The 17,135-nt window shown below is 46.4% G+C and overlaps 2 protein-coding genes across 15 annotated transcripts in view; one reads left to right on the top strand and one right to left on the bottom strand.

Moving 5' to 3' along the window:
• Positions 1–10,999, top strand: part of TMEM94 (transmembrane protein 94) — a 123,678-nt gene extending 112,679 nt beyond the window's left edge. For all 8 annotated transcript variants that reach the window (XM_053302915.1, XM_053302912.1, XM_053302908.1 and 5 more), the window contains 6 exons: positions 778–859; positions 1,108–1,262; positions 2,463–2,557; positions 3,654–3,747; positions 4,500–4,670; positions 7,409–10,999. In XM_053302915.1, the coding sequence (XP_053158890.1) occupies positions 778–859; positions 1,108–1,262; positions 2,463–2,557; positions 3,654–3,747; positions 4,500–4,670; positions 7,409–7,481 (670 nt within the window). In that variant the 3' untranslated portion in view covers positions 7,482–10,999. The remainder of the gene's footprint in view (positions 1–777; positions 860–1,107; positions 1,263–2,462; positions 2,558–3,653; positions 3,748–4,499; positions 4,671–7,408) is intronic.
• A 1,863-nt stretch (positions 11,000–12,862) lies between these two features.
• The window catches only part of CASKIN2 (CASK interacting protein 2), a 157,222-nt gene continuing 152,949 nt past the window's right edge, over positions 12,863–17,135 (bottom strand). For all 7 annotated transcript variants that reach the window (XM_053302901.1, XM_053302900.1, XM_053302904.1 and 4 more), the window contains one exon: positions 12,863–15,307. In XM_053302901.1, the coding sequence (XP_053158876.1) occupies positions 15,211–15,307 (97 nt within the window). In that variant the 3' untranslated portion in view covers positions 12,863–15,210. The remainder of the gene's footprint in view (positions 15,308–17,135) is intronic.

Raw genomic sequence — 17,135 nt, 5'->3', positions numbered from 1 at the left:
TGGAGCTTAGTCGAAGGAGCAGAGAGCCTCTTCTCTCCCCGGCCCCCATCCACCCCTTCATCTTGTCAGGGTTTTCCAAACTGCATGATTCATTGCAAGTGCTGGGCTGGCATGTTGTTTCGGCTGTGGCCTCTCAACAGCAGGATTCAATTAATATTGCAGTGAGATGTCAGGAAAATGCACCACCCCGTTTGGCTTCTGTCTGCCATTTGTGCTGCTGGGATATGGTTGAACGGGAGCTATATTGGCCTCTGACTCCTGTGACATTCTGGAGCCAGTGTGGTGTAGTGGCTAGAGTGCTGGACTAGGACCGGGGAGACCTGAGTTCAAATCCCCATTCAGCCATGAAACTAGCTGGGTGACTCTGGGCCATTCACTTCTCTCTCAGCCTAACCTACTTCACAGGGTTGTTGTGAGGAGGAACTCAAGTATGTAGTACACCGCTCTGGGCTCCTTGGAGGAAGAGCGGGATATAAATGTAAATAAAAATAAAAATAAATAAATAAATAAACAAATAATAAATAAATAAATAAATAAATAAATAAATATGGGGGAAATGAGTGTGGAGAAGGCAAGGCATATAGCTATTGGCGTGTTCACTTGGAAGAACAGGAAGGAATTGCGTCGAAAAGGTCTGTCCCCTAGCTGTGGCCAAGGTGCCTTCTAGAAGCAAGATTCCTTGCTTGACAGTCCAAGCAGTCAGGGAGCATTGTTTTCCTGTCCTGATGTTCTAGACTCCTGCTTTTCCAGGCTAACTTTTGGCTTTATTTCTTCAAGCGTCTCCCTCCTGGGCAAGCCCCCTCATAGTTCCGTCATGTCTATGGCAACTGGGAAAAACCTGACATCCATTCCTAAAAAGGTAAGAGAAGTCTTTTTAGAACTGGGTGGCTTAGCTAACTGGGGGTAAGGCAGTGTCATAAGCAATGTGCTTACCAGCGGGTAAAGTTGGGCATGAAATGTACATGGTGGTAGGTAGTGCTGCTGGTTGACAGGCGGTCTTCCCCGAGATTGCAGCTGGTGAGCTTGAACGTTTGGGCAGGGGCAGTGGGACCAAACTATTGCCTCAGATTCTTTCAGTCACTGGGGTGTTCCTGGCAATGTTTGCAGACTCAGCACTACTTCCTGTTCTGCTTCCTGCTGAAATTCAGCCTCACCATCTGCTCCTGCTTGGCTTGCTTTGGCTATACGCTGCAAGACTACTGTGCAAACCTCAACTCATCTGCCGTCAACGTCACAGGCTGCTCCTCCATCATGCTGCAAAGGTAAGGAATGGTCAGGCAAGTTTGCGATTCTGTTCTGAAGTTCCCAAATGCTGCTGTTTTTAAATAAAGTGTCATGCAGTTTAAGGTAACTGGTTTATTTTTAACTGGGCTTCTAATGTTTTTCCCCCTGTGATTGTACACTTTGTAGTTAGTTTGTTATAGAACTTGTAGACTCCCCACCCACCCAAATGTTTTCCTAAAGGATTGGGATGGAAGAGTAGGGAGTCATGATAAACTGGTCTTCTGTGTGTAGGGTCAGAGTCGTTGAAACTGTGGAGCTACAGGAAGAAAGCTGTGGTGTGCATAGACACTGTTGATCACTGGAAGCCCCTCCTAATCTCATTCTGGTTTCTAATCCTGTAGCAAAAGCTTTCCTGATGTCCTCGGGGTTTTCTCCAACATTAAGGACCAAAGCTTTTTCTTCCTTTTTGAAAACATAATAAAATTAGAGTTTTCCAGGATTCTGCATTTGAGGCCACCATCCTTAAACTACAGTACTATTGAGGTTCCCTAGGGAACTTCGAGCCACCTTAAGTGGCACAGCGGGGAGATGCTTGACTAAAAAGCAGAAGTTTGCCAGTTCGAATCCTCGCTGGTTCTATATCGGACAGCAGCAATGTAGGAAGATGCTGAAAAGCATCATCTCATACTATGCAGGAGGAAGCAATGGTAAACCCCTCTTGCATTCTACCAAAGAAAACCACAGGGCTCTGTGGGCGCTAGGAGTCAAAATTGACTTGACAGCACACTTTACTTTACTTACTTAGGGAACTTTGAGGTTCCCTATGCACTGTGCTACTAACATAGTATAACTTGTGTCATTCACCCCTCCCTCTTAGTGTAGCTTAGTGGGCATCTATTGGATAGTTCCTCTGACATCATGGGTGACAACCTACTGCCACCTCTTCACAGGCCCTATTCCTAATGTCTGGGGCAGTTCTAATTTTTTAATTGGCTAGCAGAACTATAGGCTAGGAGAACTAACCATTCCCCTCAGCAATGTCTCATTTCATTGGTGGTAATGGAGAAGGTGAGTTTTCAATTTTTATATTGCTCCACCATAAGAAGTTAATTCAAGAGACCACCTTGCCAGAACTGCAGAGCTCACCAGATCTTCCTTAATAGCACACTAGTTCTGTGTTGAGGCGGGACTTATCCATGCCTTCTAATCCTGACCCTCTCTGTATTTAACTTTTCCAGTGATGCAGAAGGGGCCCCTAACTGGTTTGAATCATCTTCCAATGTTCTTCTTCTGTCTCAGAAGTTCACAGCTGGAATGGTTGTCTTGCATACAGGTAAGTGATTTCTGTTCCTTGTGGTGGTGAGCAAGAATCTGAGGACTTGCATACGCAAAACATAAAATCAATAATGAATGGGCCATCTAGTTGCACCCAGTCATTTGTGTCGGGCAAAACTCAGTACATGGGGAAACGGCCAGGGGCAGGGGAAGCAGCCTGTGTTGTGTTCTGCCTGTCCAATAGATACTTACGCTATTGAAATCTGCCAGCCATGGAACTGGAAGGAATTACCTAACTGAACCTCTTGCAGTGGATTAGATCTGAAAGGCTTAGAAGGGCCACCTTATCAGATACCAATCCAGTCTTTTCTCCAAGGAAGGCAGTCCTCTAACTTGAGCTGTGCTATATTGCCCTCAGAAGGATCCTCTGCCACTTGTGAGGTCACCTGTTGTTGCAAGTGGTGAGGATACAGGTGGAAGGCTAGTCAGCTGAGGGTCGTCCTTCTAGGCAAGGCTATGGTAGCCATCCCATCTGATACCTTACTGTGCAGATGTTATATTATTATATTTATTATTTAAAATATTTCTATACCACCCAAAACTTGCCTCTCTGGGCGGTTTACAATTATATAAATAAATATGTAACAGTTATATAAATCTGAGCGGTTTACAATCTAGGCATTGCCTCTTGGGAAACTTTCCCTGTGCTAGCCTCACTGAAACAAATGAGCCTGCGCGAGGCTATTGTTAATCACCTTGTACATTTCACTATGTAGGGCAGCAGTCAAACAAAATATCTTAATTGTTTGTCAATATAACACTAATACCAACTAGTTCAGAGGAGGAAAAGACTACACCAGCTGCTCAGTCTAACTGCATGGAAAGTGGCAGAAGTTATGCCGCGGGACATTAGGTAACTGGAAGCAGGATATTTCTAGTTGAGGATCGAGTGGGTGTGACGTTTAATAAGGGGTTATCAGAATTGAGTAGTGGATGAGTAGAGTGTCTCTTGTGTTTGGGAAGCATCTCTGAGCTTTTGAACTGAAGGCAAGGCAGAGTTCTTTCTGGCAATGAAACTGAAACACCACCACTTTCTCCAGGTATTTGCCTCTCTGTGGTATGGCTGATCAAAGCACCTTCATTTTTCTTAACAGTGTTTATATCTGTCACCCATGTCCATCGCACTAAACCGCTGTGGAAGAAAAGTCCCTTCACTAACATCTGGTGGACACTGACAGTGGTGGTTGTGTGAGTATCATCTCTTGATTCTTCTGAGCTGCAGCTGGCTTCCCTTTGCAGGTCCATTTTCTTGGTCTTGGGTGTATGCCAGACAGCAGTTCCTTAACCCACCCAGCATTTTTCTTCCATTATGCATGTTCTGTTCTTTGCAGCACCACACTTCTTAGTCATTGTTCTGCGGCAGCCATCCGGGTTGGGGGAGGGGGCACGAGCTGCTTCCCACTTTTCTTGCCCCACCCTGGATACCTTCCTTTCTCTTGCCTTGCCCACGGTTGCATCAATCCCAGGCATGCAGGCTAGTCATTGGCCCGTTTGGTAAATGACCAGCCCTTGTGCCTAGGGTTAATGCAGTGGTGAGTGAGGAAGAGCGAGGCAGCTGGGGTGGGGTGAGAAGACTGGGAACAAGCTGTCCTTGCCCCACCCGGACAGGCCATCGCTGTTCTGCTTGTGCTTCCACAATGCCTGCCTGCTTGCCTCCCTGCCTGTCTTTGGCTTCAAAGGCCTCATTTCTGTAGCCTCTGATCTGGTCCCATCATGTCGCCCCTCGGCTTTGCCTCTTACCTTGAGAATTCTGTACCCCCAAATGTTTCCAATTAGGATACTGAGATTCTTTCTCATTGGTGGGTTCCAGATAGACGGCCAGTGGGGGGATGATGCCAAGGGGGATGTGAGGGAGAGGGGGCCCTGGCAGAGAAGTCCAGGAGTCTTCCTTCCTGGAGTGGTGTCATTCCTCAATCCAAGCTTTTCCTTCTTTCTGGTAGGTTGCTGGGCCAGGTTGTCCAGACCTCCCTGGACCTAAAGCTCTGGGTAAACCTGAAGTCTCAGGTGACCTACAAAATGGACGACATTCCCATGGCCTCCTGGCTGCTGGGTTTGCTTTCCCTCATTCTTGTTGTGATCATCAATGAGACGGTCAAACTCCATGAAATCAGGTAAGGAATGGCCAGGGAACCATGCCTTGGGGTCATGCTGGCACCTCAGAGTTCTCATAGCAATTCATGTACTGTGCCTCAGGAGCCCTTACAACACCCCTGCGAGGCAGCCCAGTATTGCCATCCCTGTTTTCCAGACCTAGACATGTAAGATCAGACTTCCACACACTGCCCAATTTCCCTGTTAATGTTCAACACATTTTGGTTTTTTTCTCCCATGGGGCTGGATTTGAGCGTAGCTGGATTTTAGCAGTAGCATCTCTCTCTCAAAAAAAACAAAGGGTAGTAGCAAAAACAGGAGTTCATTATTTTCCTTACTCAATGGTGAAAAATGCAGGGTTTTGTGTGTTAACATTTAAGATTTGCTTAGCCAATGCTAGAGATCTGATGGCCTGGAGCAACCCTGCTTTCCCCAGCCCCCCCCCTTCACAGCTCTAGCCAGTGCAGATACAAACATTGCCCTTTGTTGTTTTTCTCCATATTGCATGTAGGGACCAGGCTGTGGCTGCTAATGGTAGCCCTACAAAGTAGTCCAGTGGTGGTTGATCCATTTTTTGCAAGAGGTGGTGGGGCAGCTGAGGGAGAGCAGCAAAGGACAACTGTGAAGTGTCCTTCAGTGCCTTTACCCAGGAGCCCAGCCTTGGGCGTGTAAAGGGAACATTGGAGGCCGGAGGTCGGAAGAGACCGACTGCAAAGTTGATTGGCATTAAGGGAGGGATGATGCACTCTTTCCCTGCAGGCCAATTTTGAGGTTAAAATGCAAATTATTAAAAACGATACACGCTTGTTCATCTTGCGTAACTTTGGCTTCCAATGTTGTATTGTTGTAGAACTGAAATGTGTTTATTACACATGAGACCTGCAGTGTGCAAGGACCATTTTAGGGCATTGTGGAGTCAGCAGAGTCAGAATGCAAGCCAAAGTTTCCTATTTTGCAGTCACCAGCATCTTTCCCACCTCCTTTGGCTGCTGTCAGATACTTAAAGTATCTGTGGTTCCAAAACCAAATAATCCATCAAGAATTAAATAGGGGATGTTCTTTTCAATAAACTAAAGATCTGTTTCAGGAAATGTGATCCTTGGTAAAAGTGCCCTTCTGTATGCAAGCTTTTAGTGAAAGAAACTTAGTAATATACCAGATACTCTGTGTCAGAGAGCTGGGATTCTTTCAACAATAGTTGAATCAGTTTAATGTACTTTGTGCAAAAAAGAAAAAGAAAAGAAAAGAAAAAAGGCCAAAGTGCTGTGCTAGAGTAACCTAAATCCTCTGCTTGCACCAAGAGATGAGGGAAAATTCATGACAACTTGCATTATTTATTTTAATGTAATTTGTTCTGACTGTAGCATTAGGGCTTCTGCAGTCCTAGAAATATTTGGGTAAGCAATGGTAAAGAGCTACCAAAAGTATGAAGCATTGTCAGGTGGCAGGAACCGAGAGCCATTGAGAAAGTAAAGAACTCAAGGGAATGCATCTTCGTGAAAGGCACTTTCAACCCATGTGGCATGTAAACCTTTTTCTACAGTCATGATTGGAAACTTATTTTAAGCAAAAACTGGGCTACTCAAAGCCAGATGCCTTGTTAGATGCTGCCCAGTGCTGCATGTGTCAATTTAGGAAGAGCACTGAGTATGCAGAGCCTTGTCAGTAGGCTACACTACGGGTCTCCAGCCTTTCTTGTTTCAGAGATCCCTTCTCCATATGCCTTTGCCTGTAGAACACCCGTGTGGATTTGGTGAACTGTATTGTTGTAGATCTTATAGATACGGAGTAGTGACTTGGCCTATTTTAAAGAACAATATTTAAGAGAATGTATATTCTGCTTTTCCAATCACATAAAAGCTCAACATGACTTCCCCGCAGAGTTTAAAACAAACAAATGACCCAGTGGGCTTGTTCTCATGACCAAACCCGGGGCAGGAGGAGCATCCAGCCAGGCTCCAAGGCTCATATTCTCACTCTCACGAAGCACTCCTATGCCGGCAAACATTGAGGTAGAAGGAAGGAGAAGTGATTGTCTGCTCACTGCGATTGGGTTGGATGGTATGGGACGTGCTTTTCCTCTGTCCCCAGTACAGTGTTGGGCACACGAGGTGGGCTGGCCACCACTGTTACTTCAGTTTTTGTCCACACATGACTATTTCTCAGGAGTGTGCTTACAGAGCTTGGAGCCTGCCTTGGATGCTCCTCCTCCCCTGAGTCATGAGAACCAGCCCAGTATATACAATAAAATAAAATATATATTTTAGGAGCAGCAAAATAATCCAAATTGTGCCAAATGGGTGTCTTGCGGCAAGGAGTTCCACATCTTGGGGGCCACCAAGAAGAGGGCACTTCCACATATAGCTGGCAAGCAAGTCTTAGACCATGGAGGATCTTGCATGGGGCCCTCTCCAGCTAGTCTTAATGAACAGGCAGCGCCATATATAAGGCTGCACTGTCACTCCATGTGAACTGTGGATGCATCCCAGGAGATGCCCAACATCCAAGGGCGGGGGGGAGATTGGTGATAGTGGACATCTTGTCTTTCAGAGCCTGTCCTCTGTCACTGAGGTATTTCTGATGTTTCTGAACCTCAGGGTTCTCTCGAGCATCAGTTTGAAAACGGCTGAATTAAACCATTGTGTGTACCTACCAATCCTTAGAGAAATGTTCAGGGTGGGTTGAATATTGAAAGCCACAGCCATGCCTGCTGTTGCCTTTCCCTTTATCTACTGCTCTTTTCCCCCTTTCTGTGCAGGGTTCGAGTGCGTTACCAGAAGAGGCAGAAGCTGCAGTTTGAAACCAAGCTGGGCATGAATTCCCCATTTTAATTCTCCCCTGGGGGGACCTGGTGGCTGCATTTTCCTTTCCCACACAGCCTTGACATTTTGCTGGTAGAGCAAAACGTGACTCCATCTGGCAGGGGCAGCTCAATAGCAGTCAGCCCTTAGCAGGTGTCCTGGCAAAGTTTCAATGTCTGGGTGATGATGGCGCTGGAGGCACACAGACTGCTGCTATGCCTTTTATTTATTTTAGTACCAATTCCCTTGAAGTTCCTTGGAATCCAGCAGACTGATGTAAATCCAAGACCACTGTATGTGAGGAGTTCTCATCTGACATGGTGTTTCAGCCTCATTATTCTGTTTCTTGCCTTTCTGGCCTTCCGGTCGGACACCTCTGCTGTTCACGTGTGGTGACTTGCCTGGTCTCTGGCAATGCGGAGGAGTGCTGCAGGTTTCCTCAAGGAGGGAATCGAAGCTGCCTTGCCTGCTAGCTGGCCCTGCAGAGGCCCCTAGGCACAGTCCCTCTCACAAAGGCTTCCTCTTATTCCATGGTGAGGTTGCCCTCTTGTGGGAGATGAACCCGGTTGCAACTTGCTTCGAGGTTTGTGCACAAGCGTGTGATTCTGACTATGGAGGTAGGCTCGGGGAAGTAAAGTGTGTAATAGAGGGTGAATAGGCCAGGCTCGTCACTCCTGTAGTGAGGGCATGGTTTTGGGGTAGGATAGTGGTGTTTCTGTGGTTATCTCAGCCTGAGAATATTCCATATGGCGACTCTACTGCTTCACTCTTAACATGCATTGATCCCCCCCCCACCTCACGAGTGAAAGATTTGAGGATTTGTGTGCTCCTGTGCAGACCATCTGCCCTGTAAGAAACCTGGATCAGATTGTTTCCACTCCTTTTCTCCCTTTAATAGGAGGAGGAATTTGTTTATAAGCACCCCTCTTCTTGGCTGCTTTGAGTAGGAAATGGCAGATGGGGCTGTACATGTGCCTTCCTGTCCCAGGTTGTGCGCAGTTGCTTCTTGGACCTGTCCAGCCAATGCTTCTCTTGCAGGAAGTGGGGTCTCTCTCCCCCCCCGCCCACTAAGGAAGTGAGCTGTGCCATTCTTGTGTATGTCCTTCCACTTGACTTAACCAGCATCATGCCCTTCTCCCCTCGGCTTTTAAGGAAGCTGCATCTTTGAAAAGTGTCGATGCTGTACCCTCCTTAGTGACAGCCTAGCAAGCTTCTTCGCTTGACTCATCACCCCACATCCGAAGTGTCCAAAATGCATTTCAGTTGAGCCCAGCAAGGGGCCCCCTTAAAAGCTTGGCACTGGAGCAGTAGTAATGTTTAAGGCCAGCTGCTGGCGAAACCCTGGTTTCCTGCAGTGGCTGGAATGGCTGCCACTCTTTGAAAGGGTCACAGCAGCAGTGGACTTCTCAACCCCAAAGCACAAACCAAGTCTGGCCAATTCTAATTCTGCTGTTCTTGTTTCCAGAATTAGTACCATGAAACCCAGTGGCTACCTTGTTCCCCTTGCTTCAAAGTGGAGACTAATTCATGAGCACCTCCACTGCTTATGCAAATATGTCCGCTTGTGTTTTTTGAAACTCTTATGTGTTCCCTAAATTCTGCAGGGTGAGAATCCCTTGCCACACAGTGCAGATCTGGAAGCTGGCCTTGTTCCCAGGATCCCCTCTCTAATGTTCCAGAGTTGCTGCTAATAATCCAACATGTGGACTGGACCGGGTACCTTGAAGGCTTGGCAGATAGGAGTCCCTCAGTTGTATCTTATACTTACCTGCTGAAGCCTGGCTGGTCCAGCTAGGGATGCAGAAATCGCCATCCTAAAGTTGGCTCCCTAAATACAAGGAGCTAGTCTGGTAGTGTCCATCCAGTACTGGTGGCAATCCATGTCCTTCTCACTTTATCCTGACCTGCCATTTCCACCATAGAGAGAACATTCAGGATGTTCCTTTTGGTGGGAAGGAAAAGGACCTACCTCTGTTGGCCATCCTTCCTTCTCCACATTGCTATGTCTAGGGGCGGTATGTGGAATGTACTTTTTCTCAAGAGAAACTCAGTTCCACTTAGACAACAGGGAATGTGTAGGTCAGGCAAAATAGATGTCTTGGGGTACATATTTTGGGATACTATATACTGACTGAATATTCAGGGCTTCTGAGATTATCTGCTCTACTGGCTGGGTTTTTGTTCAAGATAATCCAGTTTTACCTCCTACTATATATGTTTTCTGTCCCACCATAGCATGACAGTTACATGCTACATTCCCTTTATTTAAGGAACTAGACACAGATTAAATATCCATGTGTCTCTGAGTAAACCTGAGGTATCCCCCATTTTGGTGTAGTTCATCCTTCCACAGTGGGTAAAATGGAGTATTTTTACATTGCCACATAAAATCACAGGTGAGGCCTAAAGCGTAGAGTTGTTGGGGTTCTTTAATGGTGGGGAGAAGATCTCTGATGGAGGGTTTTAAGACGAATGTCACATGTTGTTAAGGCAAGAGTATATCTTTGAAGTCTTCTACACATGGCAAAGTTCTCAAAAGTTTTTTGTGTTGTGTACATTTGGCTCCAGTAGCTTTTTGACTAGAAATCTGGTCTTTCTATTTTTGAATAGGTTATTGTCTAGGCATTAAATCTGGCAAAATCACTCCTTTCTCCCCTCTTCAACATTGCTGTTTCCTAACATATAACTAAAGGCCTTTCACCATCTCACTTTGTGATATACACTGCATGGGCCTCTAGGGACAATGAACATTGGGGAAATGTGCTCTCGTTCACTTGTTTACAAACATGCTTCAAGTTCTCACCCAGTCTCAGCATTGCTGTTAGCTTTAGTTGGATTTACATCCTTGGCTTTGTGGCAGGGATGCCTGACCTGCACCCAACTTGGGTTGCAGATCCCGGACTAAATCTGAGGAACAGGGGTGTGGCAGGGAAACACTGTTTGGAAGCTGAACTGATTTAATTTGGGAGACTTGATGTTTATCTTAATGTTTGCATTGCAAGCATATTTAAGCAATCCACATGGTCTACCTTCTTTCTGAACTTATTGGGAATTCAAACTGCTCAACACCGGGATTTTCTTGGGTGATCTTAAAAATGCATTGACTGACAAAAACTGAATCAGGCAGTTGCCCTGCTAGCAAATGCACTTTTTGTGGATATTTCCCTGTGATTGTTGATCACTCTAAAATGATTCCCCTCCCTGCCTTTTGTACGCACTTCTCCTTCCTCCGTTATACTCGATTGGAGTTACAACATGAGTCAGATAATTGAGCCTTTCTGAGTGTGTCTCTTGACGGGGCCGTGTTGCCTCACTTCCTGTTCCCTTCCTCCTTGGCCAGCCAGGGCTTAAGAAAAAGCATGGGCATGGCTTTGGGAATGAATTTCCTCCCATCAAACTGTTTTTAAATGGTGTATATTTTATATTTTCAAACAAGAATTTTGGATGTATGTAAAGAAAAAGATTTGTATTAAAACTTGTACATTGTATAAAATGGAACAAAGAGCACCTGATATAAACGGCAATAAATGATTGTCTTTGCTACTGTACGCTATTGGGATTTTTTTTTGTTTTCGAGAGAACACGCTTTTCAGGAGGCCAGCTGAGAGGGTAGCGATTCAGGCTGCCTGCTGGTGGGGGTGGGCAGTGGCAGGATGGGGCGGTAGCCTTTGGTATAGGGGGCAGCAAGTGCTGGGGCTCGGCCACCATGGATGCTAGCCCAGCATCCACTATGGCCAGCTTTCCTCCCCCCAGGGGGGCACACTCTTCATTTTCCCTTCCTTGCTCTGCTGGGATGACCTCTTCTCCTCCCTCACTTGACTGGAGCTGGAAGTGCCCCTGTTACTTCTGCCCAGCATGGTGTCCGAGCCTGAGAGTGCTCAGGTATTGCCACCACTGCCGCAGCAGCATAGCCTGGGAATGCCAAGCTCTCACCTTACTGCCTTTCCTCTCAGGCAGCAAAATGTCTTGGGTTGCCCCTGGGCAGAGTGGGGAGGGGAACACCCCTCAGTTCCTCTAGTAAGACGTTCCTCTAGTACTTAAGAGTTCTTGGTAATTATAGCATCTTAAATCTTCAAAATGCTGTGTAATGCACATTCTCTCAGTAATCCTTGTAACAATCCTGTAAGGCCAGTTGTTGTTATCACCAAATTGCAGGAGGGGAGCTCTGATGGAGGGAGAGAGAGAGACTAGCCTGAGGCCATCTCATGCGTTTGTGGCTGAGGTGAGATTTGAACCAGCGACTTCCTGGCTCAGAGCCCACATTTAGCCATTACACTACCCTGCACCAGTGCTCTTGGGACATCCGCTTCTTATTTGTGGCCCTCCTACTTTCTTCTTGCTGTGCAGTATTGGCTAAGACATTTAAGTGATGTGTCTCACTTTTCTTCTTGCTGTAAAGCAGTCTCCCATATTTGCTTGATCAAATTCTACTTCCTCCTCTTCTTCCATCTGACTTGGGGTAACATGCTGAATTTGGGACTAAAGAGAGAAGCAGAGGAGTTTCAGACTTGAGATGTTTTGCTAAGGAAGTCTTGGAGTCATGAGAGTTCAATTGCATTGTCTTTGCTAGAAACTATTACAGCTGATTCTCACTGTACACTTTGTGAATATACCTCTTATCAAGGTATATTCACATGAAGCACGTGTTTCTTAACATGCCAGAAATCAAGCAGGGGCCTGGTTCTTTCACCATGGCTGCTCCTGAGTATTTTAAAGGGACACACCACACTTTACACACTTCATGTATGACAAGATGCTAATTGTTTTACTTTAGTAGACAGCAAAATAAAACAAAGAAGTTGTTCTGGCAAGAACTAATCTGCCTACTTTCCTTTCACTTATAATCTTAATTGATAATTATAATCACTTATAATCTTAATTGATAAGTTAGACCTCTTCAGCCTTAAATGTCCACCATCTTGAATTGGAGTGGATGACAAAAACACAGGCTATGCTGTTGAGGTGTCCCTATGTGTCACTCACTACAACTGTACCAAATTTGGTTCAAATCAGTTATGCAGTCCATAAGTTAGCCCACTTGTGCTTCAACTGTTCACACACCCACCATCTTGAATCAGGGTGGATGATATCATTACACACTATGCCACTGAGGTGTCCCTACAACGGTACCCAATTTGGTTCATATTGGTCCAGGCATTGTGACGTTGATAGGGACACACACACACACACACACACACACACACACACACACACACACAGAGCCGGGTGATCTCATAAGCTTACTTTCCTTAAGGAAAGGTTTTAAAAAACCCTATAGTGAGAACTGGCATGTAGTGGAGTCCCCAAAATGACTTCTGTTCTTCCTAGGGTGGTAACAGCTCTGTTAATGAAACGGCAGTGACATACATACGTTGAGCTGGTAGAAAAGAAAACTGGCCAAGCCAAGCACAGCCATCAAAAGGGGGGAAACAATCCCCCAAATTTAATGCCTTTAAGTTGCAGTTGATGATGTTAGTGGAAAATTCATGATTAACACAAACGATGGTTTCAAAACTTCCAGGCTGATGCTAGCCTGGACTAAGTTCACTTCCTGCTGCACTCAGCAGATGTGGCCAAAATGGGTTAGACCACAATTGCATCCGTACATAATTTACACAGCATACAATATATTTAAAACTAGGAACTATCTTTTAAAAAATAAGCATTCTCTGAAAGACAAAAATGAAAAACAAAAAACCAAACACTGAATTCCCTCATGACATTGAGAACAAACAGCATTTTACTGCCCCCAAGTGGCTCAGACAGTAATTTGGTTCCACAACGGACCCTAAAATACAACACAATCTTGGTTAGTAAATATATAACAGATGACATTTTTAAAAAATATATACATTTCTTTTTTAAAAAAAATTACAGTTTTATCAACAGTGAAAAAATGGACTCATCCTACGTCAGCTGAGAAATTCAAAACCTCTTTTTAAAAAGGTTTAAAGAACCTTTTTATAAAGTGCCACTGGTTGCAGCTATTTTTTAAAAAATATATCATTCTTTTAGTACTAGTCATCAACCAGAGGATGACTAATTCACTTGATGCTATGGATAAAAAGACAGTCCAAAAGGAAAGAGACATGATGTGTGGCCAAGATGTGTTAAAAGGCTCCATTGTAGATCTCAAGCCCTGCCAGCAATGGTTTACTCTTTCCCTTCTCCATTTGAATGTCACCTCCTTACAGAGTGCCAGTACTTGCCACTCCAGGATTAGGCCCTGGAAAGAACCTTGCATCATGGCTCTGTCTGCAGAGGCCTTCCCAGAGGCTCTGATCTCCTCCTCTGATTTGCCATGGACTTCCTCCAATACTGGTAAAGCTGGCTTAAGTCTCAAGATTGGGTTATACATATTCTTCCTCATTTTAAACTTAACTCTGTTTAAACAACTCCTGAGTGGACGGAGTTCTGTTTGCAGCATATGGCACACCAGTTGCAATTCTACCATCCCTTCCCCGCTCTCCTTGTCCAGCCTCGCTTCTGGCACTAGTGCCAGGTTGGCCACACTCTTGGGCCTATTTACAGAGGTGCCCAAGTTCAGAGCAGAACAGCTACTAGGGAGGGCTGGGAGTGGCAGATCACCGGCGGCACCTGAGACCTTGACTGCTGCTTCCCCATTGCAAGGAGGCGGTAGAGTTGAAGGCTTCCTTTGGACGGGGAGATGGACGAAGTGGCCCAAACTTTGCCAGCTTAAATTTTCTGTAAAAAGGAAACAGTTCTAATGACTGTTGTCTGTTTTATTCCCTGGGTGTGTGTGTGTGTGTGAAGAGCATTTGAAACTGGGGAAAAGTTGCTACAGTGAGAAGTAAGTTGACACAGTCTTTGCCACCAGAGGGATTCTATAGGCTATAACCTGCCACTAATCAGCATTTCCCTCTGCAATTCTTTTGAGAGAGAAACATGGGGAGGCCACCCTCCCGCTGCCCGCCTACCCCATATGCGATGAAAGAGCCCAAGATACTCAGGGAAAGAAGGTCAAGTCGTTTTCAGTTCTCCTGAAAAGGCTGTTGTTGAAATGTTGAGCCCCTTTTGCTCCTGCTGAGAGCTACGGGCTGTGCCAGCTGCTTTTGGAGGGAGAGGGGAAGGAGAAGCAGTGCAGGGGATTTAAATCCCCCCAGATTACACGCTGCTTCCTCTACTGGCGTGTGGAAAAGCAGCAGCAGGGACTTGTCTTGCTCAGCCAGCTGCTAGTCTCGTCTTCAGTTTGGCCACTGAGGTGGTGGCCCTCCATGCCCCTGCTGTTTGTCACCGCCTGAGAGGAAGCAGACGCATTACTGGCAGCAATGAAATGATAAACACAGGATTAGACACTTCATGAGAAGCATTGGTGTCCGTGGTAGTACGTGAAAGAAGAGCTGAGCTCACAGGGAGCTCTCGGGAACCTCCGGCAACCACCTTGCTCAGCAGTTGAAGTAATGGGCCTTCAGTCAGCACTTCTTTGTGGCTACAACCTTGTGGGTGGCGAGGCTTTAGGCCTGGCACACTTCGGGTGCACAGAGGGAAACAGAGGCTATGTGTTGAGTGCTCCTGCCCCAAATGGCCCTGGAGTGTGCAAGAGGCGGGCTGCAGTTGTCTGGCTAGAAATAACAGGAGTCTGTCCCCATGGGGGTCAGTTCGGTGAACAAGGGGGCAAAGTGTGGGAAGGGGAGGCCAGCATCGGTTGCAGGACTCCTACCCCAGGCTGTCCACTTGTCGTAAATGGCACAGTGAGTGAGTGACCTCGCAGCACAGCGTCACGGAGGGGAGTCCACCCTCAGTCCAGCATGGCATCCAGCTGCTCAGCTAGGTCATCAAACATGTTGCTGATGTCTTCCAGGATATTCTTGGCTGAGTGTGCTGTCCCATAAAGGCTGGAGGGACAAAGGCAAGAGAAATAATCAGTTTGGCTAAACGACATCTCCGACTGCACCTGGCAGGTCTCCTCTTAAAGGATCTGAAGGCTTCCCCTCTCCATTTCCGTGGGGGTGGGGTCAAGGGCCCATTCACACCTGGCATGCAGCCAAATCCATTCCTTTCCCAGCCATGGGAATGGTTTTCTGGAGGGAGCTCCTCCTAGTCCCTTGGGAGATCTCTCAGTGCTCCCAGGACACAACTGCACTGCTGTGAGTTCGTGGCGCAGAGACTACAGTGTGCACACAAGCAAGCCAGTCATGGGAGAGGAAAGAGAAAATGCACAGCTGCATCTCACGGGGGAATGGCTTAAATGGCTTTTCTGGGGGTCACTAATCTTTTGCACTCTAGTGTAGATACCAGAGTCCAAGGGTGTTCTGTTTAGACTCCTTCTTTTGAGCTTCTTTTTAGACTGGCCCTGCTTGTCAACCATCCCTTTCCCCTTTAAAAATCACAGAACAGGAGTGGGGTGAATTGGTGATGACGTTTGCAAGGCAGTGCCCTGCTGCCAGCCTCACAGCAGAGGTTGGGAAGCAGGAACATACCCAACTTGTTATGTGGCAACTGCACTGCTTGGTCTCAGATTAGCTTTGAGGCCCGGTTGCTTGGGATTGCCTCATAGAACACCTGCACAAAGCCTCCTCTCTTACTTCAGATCCTTCTTAAAACCCACCTTTCCCAAGAAGCCTTCGACACAACCCCTTCGTTCCCACAGCTTACTGTAAATGAACAGGTGCCTGTCTAGCAATCACTTTTTTTTTTACTCTGGCCTCCATTTCCCTCCCCTCCCTGTAGTTTCCCTGGTGTTAATAGTGGCACCCGGTAACAACGGCACCTTTCATTCTTTGTAATGCGCCACGTACATACAAACTACCATGTGTGGGTTGTTACCTCTGAAGCCCTCCGTAGCCTGGGATCACAGCTCTCGGGGACCAAGTCTCCCCATACAAGCTTTGCCTGTCGCCTACATGGCTGCTTTGTGTCCTCGCACCATGTGATACAAAGATCTCTCCATATAGAGGAGGGGTTCTCAACCCTGGTCCCCAGATGTTGTCCGACTACAGCTCCCACAATCCCCAGCCTTTGGGCATTGTTGCTGGGGATGATGGGAGCTGCAGTCCAAAACCATCTGGGGACCCATGTTTGAGAACCCCAGATAAAGAGCAAGACTTCTACCATGATGGGTCTGAGGCTGTGGAGTGACCTTCCCCATGAGGTTCAGAGTAACTTGGCTTGTGGCTCTTTAGAGAGTAGGAAGCGCCTGCCAACTGGACCAAGAGGCACCTATTAAAGTGCTGGCTCTCTTATACAGAGTAAGGGGAGAGCAACTGTCTCCATTCAGCCCAGTGTAGCATCCCTCCTGGGGGCTGTTGCTGGCATCTCCCTTGCGTTTCTTTTTAGACGGTGAGCCCATCTGGAATAGGGGACCACCGTTCCATTCTTTTGCTATATAAACCACTGTTAGAACTTCTTTGTTAGGTGGCAAAGTATAGAAATGTTTAAAATACTAAAATGTATCTCTTCCAGAAGACCCGTGTCTACAATGTGGGCATTGTTGCCCTGCGTTGCTGCTGTTGATTTTATTCATTTTAAAATCAATTTTTAAAAATTATTGTTACCATTTGATTTTGCCAAAAGCTGCCTTTTGAGCTTTGGAGAGGCAGGGAAATATGTTCTAAACTGCATGAGCAGCCCTCCCCTGCATGTACAGTTTCTCCGCTCAGCCATGATTACTCATGAGAAAGCATCCTTGGTCACAGCCACTAGCTGGATCAAGGTGAATGTGTG

This window comes from Hemicordylus capensis, chromosome 2, assembly GCF_027244095.1.
Source record: "Hemicordylus capensis ecotype Gifberg chromosome 2, rHemCap1.1.pri, whole genome shotgun sequence".
In the NCBI taxonomy this organism is placed as follows: domain Eukaryota; kingdom Metazoa; phylum Chordata; class Lepidosauria; order Squamata; family Cordylidae; genus Hemicordylus; species Hemicordylus capensis.
Note: the sequence above shows the minus strand (reverse complement) of the source record. Positions and strands in the feature narration are given on the sequence as shown.